The sequence below is a fragment of the Dipteris shenzhenensis genome, chromosome 1 (genome assembly GCF_047967505.1).
Source record: "Dipteris shenzhenensis isolate YYH24624 ecotype China chromosome 1, Dip_SZ_1.0, whole genome shotgun sequence".
Lineage (NCBI taxonomy): Eukaryota > Viridiplantae > Streptophyta > Polypodiopsida > Gleicheniales > Dipteridaceae > Dipteris > Dipteris shenzhenensis.
In genome coordinates, this window is record NC_141596.1 from 38556660 (window position 1) to 38579380 (window position 22721).

General features: G+C 44.0%; 1 protein-coding gene across 1 annotated transcript; it reads left to right on the forward strand.

The window, feature by feature from the left end:
* Positions 1-5251: 5251 nt before the first annotated feature.
* Positions 5252-22213, forward strand: LOC147905798 (ankyrin repeat protein SKIP35-like). The gene is made up of 3 exons (XM_087374669.1): positions 5252-6410; positions 6827-7271; positions 20854-22213. Exons 1-3 carry the CDS (start codon positions 5683-5685, stop codon positions 21655-21657), a joined length of 1977 nt encoding a protein of 658 aa, XP_087230795.1. The 5' UTR covers positions 5252-5682; the 3' UTR covers positions 21658-22213.
* Positions 22214-22721: the final 508 nt, after the last annotated feature.

The following is a 22721-nucleotide window of genomic DNA, read 5'->3' on the forward strand; positions in this document are numbered from 1 at the left end:
TAAGATAAGAGAGGAGAATTTACCTCTCAAATCAAAAGCATTGAAAAATGAATTGGCACTGTCCTTATATAATTGAGGCAGTACTGGTACGATCGGTACCTAGCCTTACACCATTGGTAGAAGTCTTGATATTGGTGGTATCAATCTTACTGCTAGTAGTACTATGATATATACCATCGGTAAATACAATAGTAACCATGAGCTAAAATTGTGCCTAATTTTTTGATCAGTATTATTGCTTTTGTCAAGGGGTACTATAGAATATACCGACAATAAAGACCCTTGTACCAACAGTATAATTTGCTCTACTATTAGTTGTATACACCATAGTACTAGTAGTAAATAGCTAGCTTTCTGTTTTGTTGTTATTGCATACGTGAATTCATGAATAGAGTGTTCATAAATGTTAATCATGCAAAAAGTTGTGTGATTACGTGAATATGCAATTCTTGCCCCTTCCCATTGTTGTCTATCGCCCTTGGGACCAACACCGTTGTGCTGAATATATAGCCTCACAAGTTGGCTACCTCTTATGGTCAAAGTCTTTAGTTCTTAGTAACCTCGGGACATTTTATATAGTCCATAGCCATCTTTGAAGAGGAAGGCAGCCTAGATATTTTCTCAAATGATATACAAAGTTTCTAAATTTTAGCTTAAGAAATTACTCTAAGGTTTCTTTTGCATATTGTTGGAAGTTCATGGATAATTTCTTACAACCATAAATTTGTTGCATGTTACAATACCACCCTTAATAGTCGTTCATGACATGAACTAAAGATGATTGAAGTACAATGGTTGGATTTAGATTATGAACAAAATCCATATTCCTAAATGTCTCTTTATGAGAGAAAAGTAATTGAAAGACTTAAAAAGTACATCAACTTTAAGTTATTAAATGACTTTTTATGAATGCTCAAATTCTTCAAAGAGATGAAAATGAAGTATGTTATATAGGTCCAATACCTTGTTGTTATGGGGGCTGAAGGGACACTTTTTCAAAGACCTACGTAGCATTGTCAACATAAATATCGGGGATCTTCATGAATATAATATTTTATTGGAATAGGATGAGTTTTTTAAAAATAAGGTATTAAAAGAAAAAGAGAAAACAATGCATTTAATGGAGCTTTTATAAGAGAAATTTTTGGACTTTAGAGATATATTTTTTCCATTATTGAGTACATTTGTAGACGTTTATCATGAAGGCTAGACTTTGTTCATGTCCAATACTATTATACTTTTTAAAAAATATCGACACCTTTCACATGGAATGGGAATAGATCTATGCAAGAAGAAGAATGTCATAAAATAAGAGTAAAGGCCATGCACTCATACTTTTGATGTGTTCTCCTCAACAAATTGTCTTAAAAAGTTCTTATGGCCATTCCTTGTACCTTTGCTAGGCGGCAATTACCGCCGATACATATATTTAGTTTAGGATGCTTAAAAGTAGAAGCTAAATTTTCTACATTGCGTGCATCTAATATAAACTATAATGTAGATGGAAAACCATGCTTAAGAAACACAAACATTATTTTTATCCCATAGTGACCATGACTATGAACGTGTCAAACCATTTGCAACTTTGAAACTATAGGATAGTAACATGCCAATAGGTCCCCAAATGTAAAAAATATAGTTTTAAAGACTAAGATTGTAGATATTTCTCATTAATTGGATGGTTTGTGTATTTGTAATTCCACGTAAGTCAATTTGTCTACCCGATTGATGATGATATTTATATGTAATCGAAATTGCTAACCCTTATTCAGGCTCTCTAGTCCTCTCTGCTCATGCAAGCTCATCCTCTTTGGCTCTCCAACCTTGCTCAAGGTATTAATAGTCCTTCTGGGATTGTGTTCCATTCTTGCTTTCAACTTTGTGGTATTGTTCTATTGCTTTACCATCCACTCATTGACTATGTCCAATGCCATGCTTTGATGCAATGCCTATTGTGACATGATTTCATCCTTGATCATGATATCAATGTCTCTTTTCGTTGGGGATTCTTCACTATGCCATAAGTTCATGTGAAATGCCATTTCTTAGGGCCTAACAAGAGATTGGCACCACTGCCATTCTCCACTTGTACAAATGTTTACCCACACTACACCCTCAACACAATGTTGACTTGTGAACTCAGTGGCCGTGTGTTTGGTTGTTTTTGTAGTCAATCACAACTGTTCATTTGTTTTTTGTACACATGTGTTTCTTGCACCGATTATAAATGTGTGCTTGCTCACACACATTATATAGTTTTTTACACTTACTATCTCGACACTAATTTTAAGATAATTCTAGCATTCGGTGTGATATTCAATGTTCAATGTGCAAGAGGTTGGGCATCTATTTATCATCTCCAGTGTAGTTTTGGTAAAGGCACAATAGCACCCCAAAGATCTATCTAAAATAAATGAAATATCTATGCAAAAATGCATATACCCTCATTTTACATGAAGTAAATGAAATATATTCACAAAAATACATATACCTTCATTTCACATGAAATAATTGAAATATCTTTACGAAAATACATATACCTTCATTTTACATGAATGTGTGTATGGACGTGTGTGTGCGTGCGCACACACACGATTGGCACACACACGATTGGCACACACACATGCACGCACACATAGGCACATTCAGATGCACATAAATGCATGCCCATGCGTGCACACACACATGTACATGTGTATGTATGTACGAATGTATAGATAGATAGATAGATAGATAGAGAGAGAGAGAGAGAGAGAGAGAGAGAGAGAGAGACACACACACACACACACACATGTATACACACGCATGCACATGCATATGTACATGTGCATGCACACATGCATGCGTGTGTGCACACGCACACACACATGCACACACACAAGCATGCATGCCTGCACGTGTGCACATGCACACAAAGAGAAAAAAGAAAAAGGAATTACATTATAGATTACTATGTCTATAATCTTTGGGCCTCTTTTAATTGAATGCATATGCATAATTACATGTACATACATATTTATCACATGTGTGAGCATGTGCATGCATGTGTGTACACACACACACACACACAGAGTGAGCATGTGCATGCATGTACGTGTGTGTGTTGCATGATTGAACTTGCCAAAAATATTAAAATTGAACTATAATGAAAAAGCTCGAACAAGAAAGACTTAACCAATTTTAAGGGCAGGCCAACTGTTGAGTAATATAATTAGAGCTAAAAGTGGCCTGAAGCATTGTGGGAGTTGATTTAATTGAGAGGCTACTAAAGGTGGAAATAGCTTCAAGTTATATCTTTGATGAAATACCTTCATAAAAAATGTATGAATAGAGCTAGATCCTTTTTATTCGATTGTTCAATCTTTAGTGCTTTATTTCATAAGATGTCTTTTACTCCTTGCCATGCTAATATCAAGTTGCCCATCACGAGAGAGAGAGAGAGAGAGAGAGAGAGAGAGAGAGAGAGAGAGAGAGAGATTCCTTATCATCCCTCTTTTGAAAAAGAGCATTCTAACAATGATATGTGCTTGCAATTCAAGTGGCACAGAAGTGTTAGGTGAGATGGCTTGATTGCAAGCTTCTTTTTTAGGATTAGTGCATTAAAATGTAAAGTGTAAAATTTGGATCCACTCCCATGGGAATCAATTAAGAGAGGCACGTTTACCTTTATAGAAAATAAAATTAACTTGAAGCGACATGGAGAAGGCCTTTTGCCATTGATGGGACTACGCTTAAGTGCTTGTGAAGGTTAAGAAAAGGTGAAATCAAGGAACATAAGTGTAAGGGAGCTTGATGGGTGTTGAAAAGGGAGGAAGGCATGCTAGGTGGGGGAAGCAAAGCTTGTGTACTTGAGGAAAGAATCTATAGAGGGAGGGTCATCCACACACACATTTAGGTGAGCTCGTTATTGTGCTATTATACAAAGCATAATCAATACAATCTCATTTTTTGGAGAGAGAGAGAGAGAGAGTTCAAAACTAAATACGCTCACACCTTGGGATCAAAATACACATTGGGTATGGAGCACAACACTGGAACTCAGTGAACCTAGAAGGAAAGCCAAGAGCAAGAGAGAGGAGGGGGGGGGGAGCATGAGGTACTACGGCAAGACTCCTTCATGAGGGGTTTGTGTTTTTAAAGTTGATGGGACCCTAGAAATTAAAGTATGCAACTTGTTATTCGACTCACACACACAACTTGGGTAGGACAAAGAGAGCAGATTGCAAATAACTCCATGGTTACAATAAATTATGTGGCATCAAGGCCACCACTCATTGAGGTTGGTTCACAGTGAGAGAAAAAAGGAAGTAAGCTCTCTTAATTTGAGAGAGAGGGGTGACAAGTTTGCCCATCGATTTAAGTGTGTGAGAGATGGGAGACAAGTGTGCCCATTGATTTAAGCGGAGCAGAAAATCCGTCATTGATTTAAGCACAACTGAAAACTACTGAGCAAACATACTCAATCAAACATCCAAAATTAATAAGATGAAGCATCCAAAGTTTGTGAAAGAATGATCGGGTGTGCTCAAAAGAAATACAAGATTTGAGTGCTTGAAATGTGACTCTTGTATACACACCATAGTGCTAGAAAAAACTATCCTTTAGTGTATTTTGCACAAGTTGAAATTGTGAAAAACCAGATCAATTTTCTCATTGTCTTTAGAATATCGGTCTAAAATTTTGATAAATTTAGTGCAAAATGTGCTTTGAGAGTGCCTTTTTTTGATTGGTTAGGAAAAAAGCTTTCTCCTAGCACTCACACACACGTACACACCCATACACACAGGCGCGTGCATGCATGCACACAAACACACATTTGCAAGAAAGAAATGCAAGTTGCGATGTGACTCTTACACACACACTTTTTATGAAATGACTCTTACACACACACACATAAAGGCAATGGATGCAAGATTGGAGACGCGCACACACATTTGCTAGCAAGGGATGCAAGATAACACACACACACACACACACACACACACACAAACACACAAAGACACACACCATCAAAGAAATGCAAGATTGGAGTGATTGATGAAATGTGGATCTTCTCCAACACACAAAAACACACACACACACACACATACACAAACACACACACGAGCTGAAATAGGTAGCTCGAGATTGAATCTTACAAACACACACTTTTTGTGGTTACTCTAGACACTCTCCCCCCGAACTCCACCCAAAAAAAAAAAAAGACACAAATTTGCCAAGAAGGAAGGCAAATACTAGATAGAGACACACTTTTTAGTAGATCTCTCTCTCTCTCACACACTCTCACACACACACACACACACACACACACACACACACCATCATCCCCCCACAGCCTCCCCTGTTTTACCTCTTGTGAGGCCACCACCCACCCCATCTGCTTCTTCCCCTCTCGAATTTGCCTCTTCTCCTCTCTACCTTCTTCTTTTTCTTCTTGTTCTTCTTCTTCTTCCTCGACTTGCCTCCTTCCCTGTACCTAGCTCCTCTTCTGCCGGCCTTTCTCCCTTACTTTTATCCTCCCCAATCACCTCAAACCCTTTTCTGCAGGCCCCTCTCCTTCCTTTCCATTCCTCTTAGCTTCTCGGATTCTTCCTTGCTTTCGCCCTCGCCCCTCCATCTCTTTAGCTCCTCCGATTGTTTGTGTCATGCTTTAGCCCTCCCCTGCCCATTTGCATAGCACGGATGGAGGACAGTGTGCCCATGGACGAAGACGAGCCTGTCGAAATGGTGCGGAACACTTTTGAGTGTGAGCTCGGCGCCCATGGCCCCGTCGAGGACATGGTTCCTTATCCTCATTCAGAGTGTACCACGAGCTTCAGTGTGGGATCCAAGCCTGAATGCCCGGATGAGACTTTCGCGGAAGTAGTAGAAGATGGGGTGGACGCTGATTACGGTAACATGGACGACTGCCGTTCTGGGCCTCAAGTAACGGAATCAAACTGCATATCCGAGGTGTGGTGTGCTCCTGATCCCTGTCCGACCACACGAGGAGAAGAAGGTAGGGATGACCGGATCGGAGAGCGGGATGCAGCTCAAGGCAGGGGAAAGAGCAGGTTTAGGGAAAGACTGGGTGTCAAACGCCATGAGCATAGGCGGGATAAGGTCGAAATTGGCCGGTCCTTTCAGCTTGCCGTGGGTGCACACGACTGGAATCTTGCAGACAGCTTGATTCCCTTGGCGGATATGCAAAGGCTGAATGACGGATTGTGCATTGCTCTTGATTCCGTGTGGTTTCTCAGTACCCACGACGAACTTTGTGGGGCGACCAGATTGATCGAAAGGCTCATAGAAGCGGGAGCACAAGATTTCACACGGGCGGCGCTTCGAACTTCATTTCTCGCATCGTGTGTATCAGCTTGCCGAAGTCGAACGATGAGTCTTGCGGACACGGTAACCGTGATGGCTCAAAGGTAAGCTCTTGTTGGGGAAGGCGATGAGGAAATTGTAAGAACTTCGTGTATTAGGACGCTGCAGGGTTGTCTTCAATTCATAATCGCAAGTGTCTGGATTTAATAGTACGGGGAGTTTTGCTTTAGATTGTCCGTTTGGCATATGAATTCTGTCGATTACAGCTCGAAAGTTGGGAATCAGAATTGTGTTGGAAGATTGTGTAACGTTGAGTCGTTTTAGCATACGAGTTCCTGCGAATCTGTCGATAAAGCTCGATTCGCATTATGAGTTTGAGGGGTGGAATTAGTCTAAAGTGGGTTTTCTGAGATCCTGATCCAAGAGGAACAATAATATGACGGTGGTCTCAGACAAAAAACCTTATTAGCCAGAGGAGCATTGTGTACTGTATCCTGACTATCATGTTGTCTCGTTGCAGACTGCGTGAGAGACTCCAAGAGTGCAGTGGGGATGAAATGTTGAAGGCGGAGGCAGCTGCCAAGGTACAGAGGTTCACTGAGTGGGCTTTGAAATGCATCGGCTCACATTCACGAGCACGGAGGCGAGGTCAGGGAGGAGAAGAAATAGTAGCTTATAATTCATCAATAGAATCACAACTCCAGCTCAAGGCATTCAAGAGGTTTCTTGAGCTGGCAGGAAATCGGCTTACAGGAAGGGATTACACAGAGGCATTTGATGCAGCATGTTTTCCGCTGACACTCTTTTCAACTGCCATTGACTGTGGATGGGCCTCTGGTATTGCTGCAAGCGCAATGCAAGGGCTGTTAGGAATGCTTGTTGAGGGCGGTGCTGACAATGTGAACCAGTGTTTCTTGGAGGCAGCAAGATTTGGCAGTACTGAACTGGTTCGAATTTTGTTGCAGGTAATCATAAGCCTGATTGCAGAAGAGCATCTAGACAGTAAGGTTTATGAACATTTTGAATCTGAGAGTCCAATTGAAGAAAGAAGTTGAAGTCATTCTTATAATAACATGGACACAGACCTTAACATTTCATGTTTGTCATAGTCAAGCAAGAAGTGAAGTCATTGACACTGAACTTTCGTGATTTCCACAATGCATTGATCGTTTGCTTATTGCTCAATTCTGTTGATAAGTCTGCCGTCATACTGCCGTTTTAAGATATTTATGCTACTGTAGAACTTGAGTGACCATGGCCTGGCTAGAAACACAAAATCGGACTGATGCTGCAGTGCTGTGTCCGTGTTGTCTCATAATATAAGATAATGGGAAAGGAATTCAAGACTAGACAGTTGCAAAGTAATGGTTTCCTCTCATTGGATGTCCCCTTGCTGATCTGAGTCACTGCTCTCTCTGTTTGCTCTGTGTGCCTGACATCCACCACTGTTCTTCCAATTCTAATTTATTTTCCAATGCTGTTTCTGAGCACCCTTTCACAATTGCCCAAGGGGCTATTCAAGAACAGTTGCCTTTCTACATGGTCTGCATGTACTGTGAGTTCCTTTTGCTGGGTTCACATCAATGCATAGTTTTGCATGGCAGTAAAGTTTTCTATGGTCAAAAGTTCCTTGAGAAAAGCACACAAAGAAGAGACGTTGTTGAATGGTTGTGGGGTATGCAACAAAGTATGGCCCTTGATATTGTCATTCTTGAGGAGGTATCCTCCAACCTGTTGTGATGGTTGGTGTCTCATCAGATCGGACGCTTCTCTTCAGTTTCCATTCAAGAGACATTTTAGAGGCATGACTGTATATAGTCTGCGTTGCTAGAGCAGGAATAACTTTTATGGGTACAACTTTCAACAGGGGTGCAGCTCTTAACACATGCCCTCTTCTGTGCTCGCACCTTTTCATTTTGTCATTGTCCACAAGATTCTGGAATTCAACATACAACTCTACGCTGCATGATGTTGTTTAGCTACGTGCTTTTTTGAATGCAGTCTAAACCTTTGCATAAACACTTGATCACTTTGATTGGCTCAAGATCTGCTTAGGTGGGTTCAATAAATGGACTTTCTCTTGCTAATGCTAATTATGATATGTAGATGTCATAAGAAGTCTTTACGCTCACTGTCTGGGGCAGCAATCATTACTCCAGGTATTTGTCAGCAGCTCTTTAAGAAACTCAAGTGTATTAGAGTGAGTCTGCTAGACGGCAGCTGCTGCTTGGGTGCTGATGAGTAGATAAGTGTTGCTTGGCGCCCCCCCCCCCCCCCCCCCCCCCCAAACCAAACAAAAGGTATCTAAGGTAGCTATAGTTATCTACACTAGCTATCTAAGGTAGCTATTAAAAGCCCCCTATCATTGATGACCAAGGCAAGGCCTCAAGGGTCAGGCAGCTTGTCATCGAGGTCAGAGCCTGCAATTTGTCATGGACCTTGGCCCATCTTTGGTATGTGTGCATCTGATTCCAATTGCATGAAGTGACTTCAAGACTGCCCTTTCATGTTGCTTCAAATTACACAACTCTTGCATGCTTCATCTTGTGTAGGCTGCAGGGGACATCGAGTTTTCGAGGATCTATTAAGTATTCCATTTGTGTAGTTGGGTTTCTGTATCTTGTAGCATTCTTGGAGCAAGTAAGACACATGCTCTCTTTGTAACCACATGGAGCCTTGGTAGGGATAATTTTTTCATAGTGGTGACATTGCTTTGACTAAGTTAACAATCCTCACTTTTTTGGTTATGGACAACACTACCCTCATGTAAGGCTCTGAGAACCAGGGTTTTCCGATGGGGAGAAGAACATAGAGCGGGCTGTGGCTCGTATAAGAGAGGAGCGGCACAGATATGGTATATCTGTGATGGTGGATGGATGGAGTTTTGCTCGTGGTCAAGGGCATTCTCGCATATTGTAGAGGCAAGTTGCGCTTCTTGTATTCATTCCAGATTGAGAAAGAATGATAGACCTGTGGAGTGAGCTAATGGAGAAGGTAGGGCCTCAACACGTCATTGAGTCCATTTCAGATGGTGAGGATGCAAGTTTGGGAGGAAGTCACTTTCTTTTTGTCCAGAGAAAAGAACCAACCATACAAATCAGCAATCCATGTGGCGCTGTTCATGGGAGAAAACTAAGGAAAGAAAACATTGGCTGACAACCAGCCTGTTTTCAGACAACCCAGCTCACTGCTTAGGGAGTCTCTGATATAGGGGTCAACAACTAAGGTGGTGAATACCTCACTTTGTGAATAAATAGAGGACACCAGCAAGACAAGCCTTGGAAAGAACGCTTGCCTGTCAGTGGTTGTCCGAGATTCCGCCCTCCCGTGCTCCCATATGGCGCACAAGATGTAGATAATGTCTTGTCAAATTGCAAGGAGGGTGGCTGCTGGGGGGGTCTGGCAGTCTCCCATCACCAAGCTGCAATAGGCGACCAAGATGGTCCAGGCAGGATGTTGGACATTGTCTCCCAAATAGTGTCGAAGAAAGATGACTTGGTCGGGAAGGAGGGGTCGCATCTGTACCTCGATCTTCTAAGCTGGTGTGACCATAAGGTCTAACCCCCTCCGTCACCAAGCTCCCCATACTCTAGGTGAAGTCCCTTTGTGTGTCGTAGTCACTATACAGAGGGCCCCCCGGCGAGATCCTTCATGCTGCGGGGCAGCTCCTTAGATAGTATGATATTGTCTCGAGATCCCTATCTGCGCATCAGTGGCACCTCCCACAAACGTGACCAAAATTTGGAGATAACATCTTGGGGCACTTGTTGCTCGATCCAATGTCTCTCTAAGGAGTTATGGCTGCCGCGGCGCCGCCTCTAGCTAAAGGCGATGATCAATGTGTGTCACGTATACGAAGAAGGGCATCTCCACCTCTCTCTCCAAGTGTCCTATTTTGGATGACCAAAACCACTTGCCCAGATCCTGTCGTGTAAGAAATTCTAGATTTACTATATTTAGGAATGTGCTAAGGAAGAGAAAGGAGACTGAAATAGCAGAGAACAAGGAATAATTGTATTGCTTGAGTGTCTGTAGTGTGTCATCCATACAATTGGGCCTCTCTTATTAGAGAGTGAAGAGTCACACATGAAAAGGTTTGTACTCCAAAGTGTATGTGCATGAAGAGGTGTGTACCCCTTGTGAAAGGTGTGACCCTTGATGAGAGGGTACATTACAATAGAAGTGTCTCTTCAATAGAATGTCTCTTGTGAAGGGTTGTGCCTCATAGGAAGTGTCCCGTCGAAAGGGCATAGGGTTGTGCCTCATAGGAAGTGTCCCGTCGAAAGGGCATACCCTTCCACAAGTGTCCATTCATCAAACCATCCATAAGTCTAGAAATAGAGAAAGGAATACGTCACAGATCGTGACATCCCCTCCCACTCAAAAGAAGACCCTGGTGGAGATAATGAACTGATGTAGAAAATATCATGGTAAATTTTGAAAATACTGCTGTAAAATGTCAAGGTACTGCTGTAAGTCTTCATCAGATTGCCAAGTAGCGTCGGAGTCGTCCAGATCTCGCCAAAGAACAAGGAATTCTGTGATAAGTCGATGTCAAGTCTCTCGCTGTCGATGGTCCAGAATACGTTCAGGAATAAGGAGAACATAATCGTCTTCGATTTCTGGGACATAATCACCTGTAGGAGGAACTGCTTCATCACCTAGAATGTACGTCTTTAGCCAAGAAATATGAAATGTCAAGTGGATTTTACCCCATGATGGTGGTAATTCCAATTTGTAACTTAAAGGTGAATTTTTCTTGACGATCCAGAAAGGTCGCAACTTAGGAAACACAGACTTAACCGTCTTATAGCGATGTGGGGCTACAAATAATAGCACCATGTCACCCGTGTCAAATTCCAAGTGACGCCTATGTTTGTTGGCAGACCGTTGATACGGCTCTTGCGCTTTTCGCATATGATCCCTGACTTGGAGTAGAATGTCTTGCATTTCTTGAACCAGTTGATCAGCTAGGGCCACTCGATGTTGAAGTACAAAATTCATTGGTACAATCGGAGTGTGTCCATAAGCTGCTTGGAATGGAGTCATGCTGATTTCACTATGGAAAGAGTTGTTACAAGCAAACTCAAGGAGTGGTAGATACTCTTCCCAAGCTGCTAGGCGTGACTGAATATAATGTCGAAGCATTTCTTCCAGAACTTGGTTGACTCTTTTAGTTTGGCCATCTGATTTGGGGTGGTAGGCTGAACTGAACAGTAGAGTTGTTCCCAAAGATTCAAACAGTGAAATCCAAAAGTGACTGGTAAACTTAGGATCTCTATCGGATATGATGTTCTTGGGCAATCCATGGTGTCAGAAGATGTGTTGTATGAAGAGTTTGGCGATGTCCGGAGCCTGTGCACTGCTTTTGCAAGCAACAAAGTGTGCCATTTTGGACAATCGATCAACAATTACCATAATCTGAGTGTTACCTCGGGAGGATCGTGGTAGTGTTGTAATGAAATCCATGGAAATACTTTCCCACTTTTCAGTTGGAACTGGAAGAGGCTGAAGAAGTCCTGCTGGGAGTCGTCGGCTTGCTTTCATTTGTTGACAAGATAAGCAAGATGTAACCATTTTGATGACGTCGCTTTTCATCTGAGGCCAGTAGTATGTTGCATTGAGTAACCTATAAGTCTTGTTGATGCCTGGATGGGCAGCGTAAGGAACTACATGATGCTCTTTTAACAAAAGACGTCGAACATCCTTGTCATGTGGTACACAGACGCGATCTTGATAATACATAAGGTCGTCCGTATAAGAATAGGATGAGAAAATCTTCTATTCGGAAGTCGAAGGTTGATCTTTTGAAAGAACTTGTATTGTTGTGCCGAAGTCTTTATCATTGAAATACTTTCCTTTGAATGAATTCGGAACATTTACAGATAATGTAGAGATTACCATAGCTGATGCTAGAGTTAACCTGCTGAGAGCATCTGCAACTACATTGCGTAGTCCTGGAATGTACTCAATCGTCATGTGAAAGTTGGCCAGAAACTCAATCCAGCGTGCTTGTCGAGCGTTCATGACTGGCTGAGTAAAGATATACTTTAGAGAGTGATGGTCTGTCTTGACTACAGAGTCGGCTCCCATGAGATAATGTTTCCAAGAGCGATAAGCATGTACAACGGCAAGAAACTTCTTATCATAAACCGGGTATCGGGTTTGGATATTAGAATATTTATGGCTGTCAAAAGTAATAACTCTGCCTTCTTGCATCAAGACTACTCCTGTAGCGATGTCGGAAGCGTCGATCATGACCTCAAATGGAAGGTTTGGGTCAGCAATAGCCATAACTAGTGTGGTAGTGAGTGCTTGCTTGAGTTGTTGGAAACTATACTCGGTTTCGGGAAGCCACTGAAAAACTGTTGTGCTTTTTAATAATTCGGACATAGGAGCTGCGATTTCGGAAAATTGATAGACCTTTGTATGGTAGAAGTTTGCCAATCCGAGAAAAGAGCGGACATCATGAACAGTCTTATGAGTAGGCCAGTTTCGGATTACCTCGACCTTCTTGGGATCCACAGAGATGCCTTGAGCTGAAATAACATGTTCCAAATATTCGAGTTGGGTCTTGAAGAACTCACTCTTCTGAATGTTGATGTAGAGAGAATTTGCGCGGAGAACTTCAAAAACTTGGTGAAGATGTTGTTTGTGCTCATGTAGGGATCTGCTGAAAACAAGGATGTCATCGAGGTAAACGATGACGAACTTATCAAGGAAAGGCCTGAAGATGTCGTTCATGAGTGTCATGAATGTGGCCGGGGCATTGTTTAACCCAAAAGGCATGACCAAACATTCATAGTGTCCATACTTTGTTCGAAAAGCTGTCTTGTACTCATCGCCTTCTCGTATGCGAATTTGATGATAACCTGAACGAAGATCAATCTTTGAGAATTGTGTTGCGTGTAGAAGTTGATCGAAGAGGTCATCGATGCGAGGCAATGGATACTTGTTTTTGATAGTGAGCTTGTTGAGGGCTCGGTAGTCGATGTAGAGGCGCATTGACTTATTCTTTTTTTCCACAAGTAGTACAGGAGATCCGAAAGGGCTGCGACTGGGTTGAATGTGACCTTTGTCGAGTAGTTCGGTCACCTATCTTTGGATTTCTTCATTTTGAGTGTAAGAAACCCGATACGGAGGTTTCGACGATGGATTACTGCGGGGAATAAGTTCGATTGGGTGATCCATTGGTCGTCGAGGTGGTAACTGCTTTGGCAATTCATGTGGAAAAATATCTAGGTAGGGCTGGAAAAAAGGTTGGTTGAGGTATTCAGGAGGATCCTTTGTTGGTGTCTCCTCTACTGCCGTAACCAACAGAAGTGAAGTCTTTACTTGACGTTTACGAACCCACTTCTTTACTTGTAGGGCAGAGGCAACTGGGGTTGAAGGACAGTCCCTTAAATCGGTGGACAAACTGGATAGTATGGCTGCGAAAACTGATTGATGGATCATAGTCGTAGAGCCACTGTTGTCCAAGCATGACATCGTACCGAGAAAGGGGCATGATGTCGAAGTTCAACTTGTCCATATAATGTTGGATGCGAAAAGCAAGTTTTTGATCCTGGTGTTGCACAAGAAGGTAGTTCCATTTGCGAGTTCAATCTGATAGTCCATGAGACTAGGACTGGTGGTCAACCGAAGTTTGTCGACCATAGAACTAGCTAGGAAGTTATGAGAGCAGCCACTGTCGATGAGGATAGTGACCGTTGTTCCACGAATCGATCCTTGAACACAAAGTACTTGAGTGGCCAGGGAAGGTTTGGGGTTGCTGGCAAGGCTCCGGTGGATGGTATTCGCCATTCGAACAGCTTTGCCTTCCTTGTCTTGTGCTGGGGTAGCATCTTCTGTATGGGAAGTGCTAGGTTCCATATTGGAATTTTTCTTTGGTCGCTTGGGACAATCGAACCATCTATGGTCGCCTGTGCAGATGGTACAAAGTCCTTTTGTGCTGGAGTTGTTCTTCTTGTTAGTGGCCGCACCTTTATGTTGGGGATGTCGGTAATGACTTTGTGTAGAAGAAGAGGCGCGATCCTTGGAGGAGTGCTTCTGTTGGAATCCAGCATACGATTTTTGAGACTTCGGGGGCTCTTGAGACTGTCGCTGACCTTGATTACTCGAGTTTTTTCTAAACCTGGGGTTATCTTAAGGACGAGTACCTTTGGCCATAGTAGAGTTCTGTGTGCAATTAGCACTCTGCTTCCCTGTGTTTTGGAAATCTGTAATGCGCTCTGCATAAGCAATAGCGCCAGCCGTGATGGTGATGTTAGCTTTAAGGACATCAATGCGTAACGAGGGATTTAGGCCTGAGATGAAAGCATGAAGGCGATCATCCTCAGTTAAACCATCAATCTCCAGCACCAATGTGGTGAACTGAGGGAGCCTGTTTGCTCCAACTGTCGGAGTTTTGATCGTGCTTGGAAGTCCGCATTGGCAGGTATGAACTGCTTACGGAGCACGTGTTCAAAAAGTTCCCATGTTAACACACTTTTGCTGTCCTTTAAGCGTCTTTGCCACCATAGGAAAGCTGTATCCTTAAGGAGGGAGGCTGCCAAGGCGATCTTTTTGCCTTCAGTGAGGTCAACAATATCAAAGTACATGCGCAATTTTGCGAGCCATTGGCCAACTGTTTGGCGATTTCGTTGACCAGTGTAGGCTTTCGGAAGTTTAATGTCAAGTCTTTTAGTTTTGGAAGCTTGGAGTAAACAGTAGAGAGCACGGAGTTCAGTATTTTCTACCTCAGGTGGGAATGAATCCGGATAGTCGTCTGGTGATGTCACGTCATCCTCTGTATGTGTGGTACTGCGAGAATCTTGGAGGAGTTGGACTTTTTGGACCAAGTCGGAGATGCTGTTCTCAAGCTGGGAAATTTGAAGTTGCAGTAGTGTTTCGCCTTGTATGTTGACTTCAGGGGTCTTTTTTGGACTTGAGTCTTTGATCTCTGAAGAGGTTGCACGCGAGCATTGCGACATATCTGACGTCCCTGTGAGAAAAGCACAAACCTGCGCTCTAGTTTGTACCATTCCTGGAAGAAGATTCGGGCTGCTCCCTGAGGTTGCTCATGTTGGAGGGGCAGGCGAGGCAGGATGGAACCACCCATGGAAATCTGGTGAAGGAGGTCCTGTCTGAGGTAACACTAGTGATGCCGAAATGGGTGTTACTGCTCGTGAGAGTATAGGAGTAGGTTGCAGAGTCCATGGATCTGAGAAGGGATAAGGAGTTGCTGTCGGGAGTGGAGGATATTCAGGAGAAGGAGTGCCTTCAGAGTGTAAAACTGTCTTGGGGAAGGTACAACCTGTATGGGAGGATATCTGGGAGCTGAAGGAGGTGGAGAGTACCCTGGAGATGCCGAAGGTGAGGGGTAAAATTCTCTTCAAAGATGGACAGCGAACTCGTGAGGAATATCGGGTTCTGGGTACCTTCGTGTCTCGTGGAACACAACCTGGAGGGTGCTGAGGAAGTAATGTAATTGAGGTGCCTCACACAGAAGGTATAGGATGTGGTCCAAATCACTAGGAGGGCACGTGACACAGAAGACCCACGATGCCAAAGCTCCGAAATGGGCTGGTTGTGCAATTTGAACACGATATTGTGTGGTAGATGATGCCTGAGGTGTCCTTGAAATGCCGGGTGAATTACCTGCTTTAAGGGAGCGTCTTTCATTTGCTGTAATTTGATAATGACAAGAGAATCCTTAGAAGTAGAATGGAAAGAATCCACCTGGCAATGATTTAATCTGCCAATTTGTTGCGTAGAAGGCTTGCAGATTTCTGTCCGGAGGTCCATGTTGCAGTGGGTTGCAAGGAGTAGATCTGGGCCTGGCTGGTCCGGATTGGAAAACAGGAACAGGGTGCATTTAACAGGCTGTCTTCATCGCGATAGGAAGGCTGAACCGCTGCTGATCTGGCAGGTAAGGTGGCGCAACAAGGGGGGAGGGCAGGCTGTCAATGGCGAAAGGCGTCAAAGGCTGCAGGCTGGATCACGATGGAGGCTGGCGAAACCAGGCTGCAGCTTCCAAGGCTGATTTGCGGCAGATATGGCAGGCTGACGCTGATCTAGCGCTGCAGGCTGGCAGGGAACCAGGGCCGAAAACTGGCGAGGCTAGGGGCTGCATATGGCGAGGGGAGCAGGGCAGCGAAATGGCGAGGGCAGGGGCTGCGCAGGTAGGCAAACCTGTTTGACGAAAAACTGTATGGGCGTTGAAATGGATCGTCCCTTTTGTCTTTTCGGTTGGGCTGCCTACATTGGGTGGTTGCCCAAAAAATTTAAAGGGTGGGTTTATTTGACCCTTGGGTAATCTAGGGTAGACCTAAGGTTTGGGGCTGGGTTTTACTTTTTAACCCCTCTAGGTACCCTTTTATATAAGGTGCTTGGTTCCAAAAGGTGTGCCTATTCGAAGGGGTGTGACCCTTGGAATAGGTGCACCTTTTCATGAAGGGGTGTGTCCCTGTTTGTAAAAGGGGTGTCCCCACATGAATAGGTGTGTCCTTTTTGCCACGATGGGGTGTGTCCCTTGGGTGAGGAGTCAAGACTCTTCATCAAAAGGTGTGTCCGATGGTGGAAAAGGTGCGTCCCTTGGTTTTGGGACAGCCCAAGCACATGAAAAGACATGATTTTTGTCGTGTCCATTCACATCAACTCGTGATGTGTGGGAGATGGAGAGGCCATTGATGACTTTAGGCAAGGTTGGCGCTAAAAATTTTTACGCTCATTCTCTCCATCTCTTCCATGCACAATGTGCACGGATATCCTTCTAGCGGAAAGAGATGTATCAGAAAGGCGCTAGAAGGTGGAGGGCATTTCCTACGGGCAGGAGCGAAATTTGCTCTGATACCACTATAAGAAATCCTAGATTTACTATATTTAGAAATGTGCTAAGGAACAGAAAGGAGACTGAAATAGCAAAGAACAAGGAATTGCTTGAGTGTCTGTAGTGTAGCTGTAGTGTGTCATCCATACAATTGGGCCTCTCTTATATAGAGAGTGAAGAGTCACACATGAAAAGGTGTGTACTCCAAAGTGTATGTGCATGAAGAGGTGTGTACCCCTTGTGAAAGGTGTGACCCTTGATGAGAGGGTACATTACAATAGAAGTGTCTCTTCAATAGAATGTCTCTTGTGAAGGGTTGTGCCTCATAGGAAGTGTCCCGTCGAAAGGGCATAGGGTTGTGCCTCATAGGAAGTGTCTCGTCGAAAGGGCATACCCTTCCACAAGTGTCCATTCATTAAACCATCCATAAGTCTAGAAATAGAGAAAGGAATATGTCACAGATCGTGACACGTCGTACCTCACGAAGGGGCTTGCCCTCCCACAACCAGAGGCGCCAACCGTCGTGACCTGAAGGTACTGGTGTTGGGTCGATAGTCCAGCCCTTGCCCAATTGGCCCACTTCTTTGACCGTCTTCCTCTCAACAAGATCTAGGGACCCATCCATCTCAAGTCTCCATTCGGATTTGGTTGAAGAAGACCTCCTAGCCCACCTAAATTGCTTGGAGCCAAAGGATCAAAGGTCTCGGTATAGAAACAAGATTCTCAGGGGCAACCCTGTCCGAGAGAACTGTCCATAGCAGCTCGGGGGAGCTGAGGCGCTATGAAATTCATGCCTCCCAAGACTAAGGGGTGGTGGTGAGTGTATCTGAAGGCTTGCCCCATGCAGTTGAGAGATGGCTCTTGCCCGTGCCTCTGTCTCAGCGTGAAGACAACTTGAAGGCTTGAAAGAATTGGTTGGGCCACTGTCGCGCTGCACCCAGCCAATATGCATCCATTGCCCGAGCATGAGGCCCTCTTGATCCCAAACCTCGAGGTACCATATAAGGGGCTTGCATTGAAACTCCTCACGGCACCGTGGGCTGGCTTGAATGAGTCCTCTTGATAGGCACTGTTGAACTCTGTGTAGACTCCTCATTGGAGGCGAGTGCCTCTTGGTGAGGGGGGACCTCTAAGAAGATCCACAGTTGAGGCTGCTGCCACTGACCTCTTGGTGCGGGGCTGTTCTTGAGAAGCTCTCTTTGAAGCAAGAGCTTCCAAAGATCCGAGCCTAGGATGATGCCTTCCCTTTGTCTAGGACAGGATCACTGTCTGCGAGGCAACCTTGGCTCTAGTGTTGCCCATGCCATCTTATCCTGCCCACAAGAAGTTGCGCACCAAGCGCCTGATCTGTCCCATGCAGCATCTATGAAAACACCAGCACAAGGCTATTAACCAGGCTGTGGCCAAAAGGACCAAGTTGGTCATAAGGCCTCGCCCTGCTAGGGAGAGTTTGGAGGAGCTCCAATACAAGAGCTTTCGCCACACACTCTCTAGCATAGGGGCAACCTGCTGCTCCGCTGAAATGTCAATGCCAACCGGGCCTTGCTGTCTGACCTTGTGGGCCCAGTCCGCGATCTCCTGAACCTCCTCTTTTGCTGTGAGGAAGCCCACTTATTTCATCCAGTTGATCCTGGCCCTAGATGCCCGCTGCTGATGCTGAAGTGCTAGATGCTGCCACTGGTCCATGGGCTGTTGCTGCCCGGAACTGGAGGAGCTGTTGCATCTTCTGGTTTGTGATGCCATTTCCACAAACTGATTTGTGAGTTTACAGACTGGCCAAAATGCCTCAAATGTTCTTCCAACCATTCACTCCTGCCCTTTAGTTTCTAGATGGTAGGCAGCGCTAGATGTGACCTGAGCTCCCATGATAGTGAACAGTTTCTTCCTGGAATTCATAAATTTAGCATCTCTATCAGGTAATAGTACTTGTGATAGCGCAAACTTGAGGATGAGCTGCTTAAAAGAGGCGTCAGTAGCAAATTTTTGTTTGGAAACGAAAAAAGTCCTTTCAATCTATAAGCTGGATATTCCCAGGAATAGTGAGCCTCGTTTCAATTATATTATAAGTTGGATACTCCAAAGAATAAGGGTCCTGACACGACCCAGCACTCCTGAAACCCCTGATCTGCAAAACAACCACACACAACATCAGAACTGAGCAGGCTGCTCACCACCCAACCGTGACATCTACGGGATGTGATCCCGAATCAGAAGATGTCCCCTCCGAGCCACGAGCTGAGCTACTGGCACGAACTCCCAATCAGATCCCAACCAGCCTGGTGTCCCATACCACCAGGTGGCGCTGTGAAGCCCTGGATCTGCCACTGGGCCTTGGGCTACGCTAAGATGCAGGCGCGCGTCCGCGACACAATCCAGGATCAGACCTAGCACCTGGGAACGAGACTCACTCCCAACTGCACACTGAGAACTGAACCCCCTGGGCCTCTTTTATAGACTCGAGCCCCGGCGCCAAAAATAGCGAAGGCCTATAAATAGTTCGTACCCTTGCCACTCAACTCGAGAATCAAGCCTGCCTAGCTCTAAGCCTCCCCAGGCTAACCTGAGCTAGTTCTGTGTACCTAGTACACGTCAGATACCAATCCGTGCACATGACAGGTCCTGCAAAGTTTGGAAAATATTTTATACCCAATTGTTGTGAGCTTCAGTAATTACATGCTCTTAACTTCATTTTTGTCTTCTTGAAAATCATGATATCTGAGGTGCCACTCATAGGATGATATTAAGGACTAGATTTGACAAACTTGCTTTGTAATCTCAGCCATAAACTTTTCTTTGTAATCTCAGCCATTATTGTGGCTGAACTACCCTTTATTAAGTTACACAGAGAGCACGTGGCTGAGCTACCCTTTATTAAGTGACGAGAGCATGTGGTCTGTTCAACAAAAACACGAATACATTCTTGGACATCCATTTATGAGTGCACCTCAATCTGTCAGTGAGGTTTCTTATCATGCAGTGCAGGCCATATGCATGGCAGGTTTCTTATCATGCAGTGCAGGCCATATGCATGGCAAAGTTTAAGCTTGGGAGTAAAGTGTACCTGTTCATTAGTACACATCTTTGCATCGTTAGCAGTCTTTTGGGAAGAGGTTAATGTACTAGTACTCCAAGGATGAGAGGCTAAGGGGATGTGGGAATTTTTTGTGTAAGTCATTTGAAAGGGGTTCATTGCAGCTTGCGAAATATAAGTTTACAGAAAAATATAATGGAAAGCAGGTCCTTATTATTGTAGTCGATAATACTGGATGTTTGAGCATTCGTTCTCTGTGGAATACCTTTGATTTGTTTGAAGCCTCTGTGTAATACCAATTATGTGTATGCCAACTCTTTTTCGACTGCTGCTACTTCATTGCCTGTTCGAGCTGTTGGTGCCCTCCCTTGCCTGCCTTGTGCTAGCCCTTTGGAACGGTATATTTTTTTGCAGCCCTCCAGACTCATGCTTGAGCCCTTTGGAAGCTCTACTCCCCCCAATTGATTTTTTCAAGTTATAGTCTGTTCCCAGGCCTCCAAACTTGAATGCCTACTGTTCTTTTTTATTTCTTGTTGGAAAATTTGTACACGTGTCCCCCCGCCAAATTTTCTGGTTGAAATGGAGAGAACATAACTATTGGGAAAAATAAAATAGAATGGCTTTTATTGGAATACCTCTGACAACCTTGGTTAATATGTTGAACTTCTACTGCAGTTTTCTCATATGTGTGTACCTTACTGCGCAGATAGCTCAAAGAAATGGGATCGAAGTGGATGTAGATTTGGCATTGGGATTTGCATCTCATTACTGCAAGATTGGTACAATGGAATGCCTGGTGAATGATGGGAACGCAGTTGCCTTTTTGGGTCCTCTAATGCGGGCTGCAGATCGAGGCTGTATGCAGGTGGTTAAATGGTTTGTCGAGAGAGGCTGCAGGGATATGGAGCTGTGTCTTGCTCTGACAGCGGCCGCTTCAAGCAGCAGGATTGAAGTGGCTGACTACCTTTTGAAGCATATACCACTCCATGTTCTCCGTGCCCTAAGCTTGGATATTTTGAAGGCTGCTGGTGAGAGAAGTGCTGGCTCTTTAAATGGAATAGCTTTTCTCCTGCAGTCCGATTTCCTCGGCAGTCCAGAGGCAACCTATGCAGTTGCTGACAGCATTTCAAGATTGGAGGATGAGACTATCTCTGCAGAGTTGAAATCATTCTTCAAAGAAAAGTGGTCAGATGAAGCGTTTGTACGGGGGAGAATGGTTGGTGAAGCTCACCACTTAAATATAATGAGAGCTATTAAGAGGGGCTCATCACCTCTTCACCTTCAAGAACTTCCTCTACAGCTGCAGGTTACCATAGCCTATCTTCCTTTGTATAAAGAATGTGCTGCTCCTTGTGGCCTCTTACTTTCTCAGTGGCTCAGGGGCCAGCTTGTGGAGGCTGCCTTGAGGCTTGATGGAGGTAAGGATTACTCAGCAAAAGAGATCACAGAACTGGACAAAGGTAAGCTCCTTGCAATATTGGAATCAAGGTTACCATCCTTCGTTGTATGAGATCCCTGTAGCACTGCTTGCTTTCATTTATGTCTGTCCGACTCTGCCGGCACATTGTGGGAAGTCCTACGTGCGTGCATTTTTGGCAGATTTGGCATTGCTTTTGTACCTTTCCATATAAGCTATTCAGGCCCCATCTAGCCCAAGACTATGATAAATCTTAAGCCTTTAATGTTAATGGAAATTCTGAATTTGCACTACTAGTACATAGACTTGCTGTTATGCGCACACTGCAAAGTTCAAATATTGCTTGTCAATCTTACGATCTCTGCATCCATGTTTATACTGTTGAAAAAGTATTGAAAATTTTGAGCGGACTCATCTCCTATCTGAGGAGGCAAGTGTATTCTTTTTAGGGAGGGAAACTCAAAGACACATATGTATTGTGTATATGGACTCAGATGTATGCAGCTTTGTTGGTGGTGTGACATATATTGTGGTCTAGGTCACTTCATGTGCAGGTTGTCTTTGATGTTACAAGCAGATTGAAAAGTGTTCTTCCATTAGGTTTGGGCCTTGTGAATGCCTTTAGTGTGATAGGAGGACGATTGTTAAAGAGGGGTGTCATTGAATACGCGTCAGCAGTGAGTCCGTAGGGAGTAATTTGGAGCAGAATACCTTGTAAATCAACAAGATGGAAGGAATTAAGTCAGGCTTAGAACAGTAGTTTTTGATTCTTTCTATCGACAGCTGTACGTTGGGGATTTCGTGAGGTTTTTTGTTGCTGCTTCCTTAAAGGATGGCTCTCATATGCATTGATCCTAGTGCCACGGGGCAACCAAGCTTTGCAAACTCATCATGTTTGAGTCAACGAGAGATTGAAAGAACACATAAATTGTTTTCCATGTGTCTTGAAAAGCTCCTCCAAGATGAAGGAAATGCACACCAAAAGGGTCTAGGTCCTAAGACATAAGTTGCTTAGAAAAATGTGTGAAATTGAGGGTGGGTTTTTTTTCAGGTTTAGAGTTAAATTTTGCAGTGTTACTTCTGTTATTTGTGGGGCATGAACATGCTCAAGAAGAAAGAAAAGATTGACAGTGCGATAAACACATTCACAAGATTGC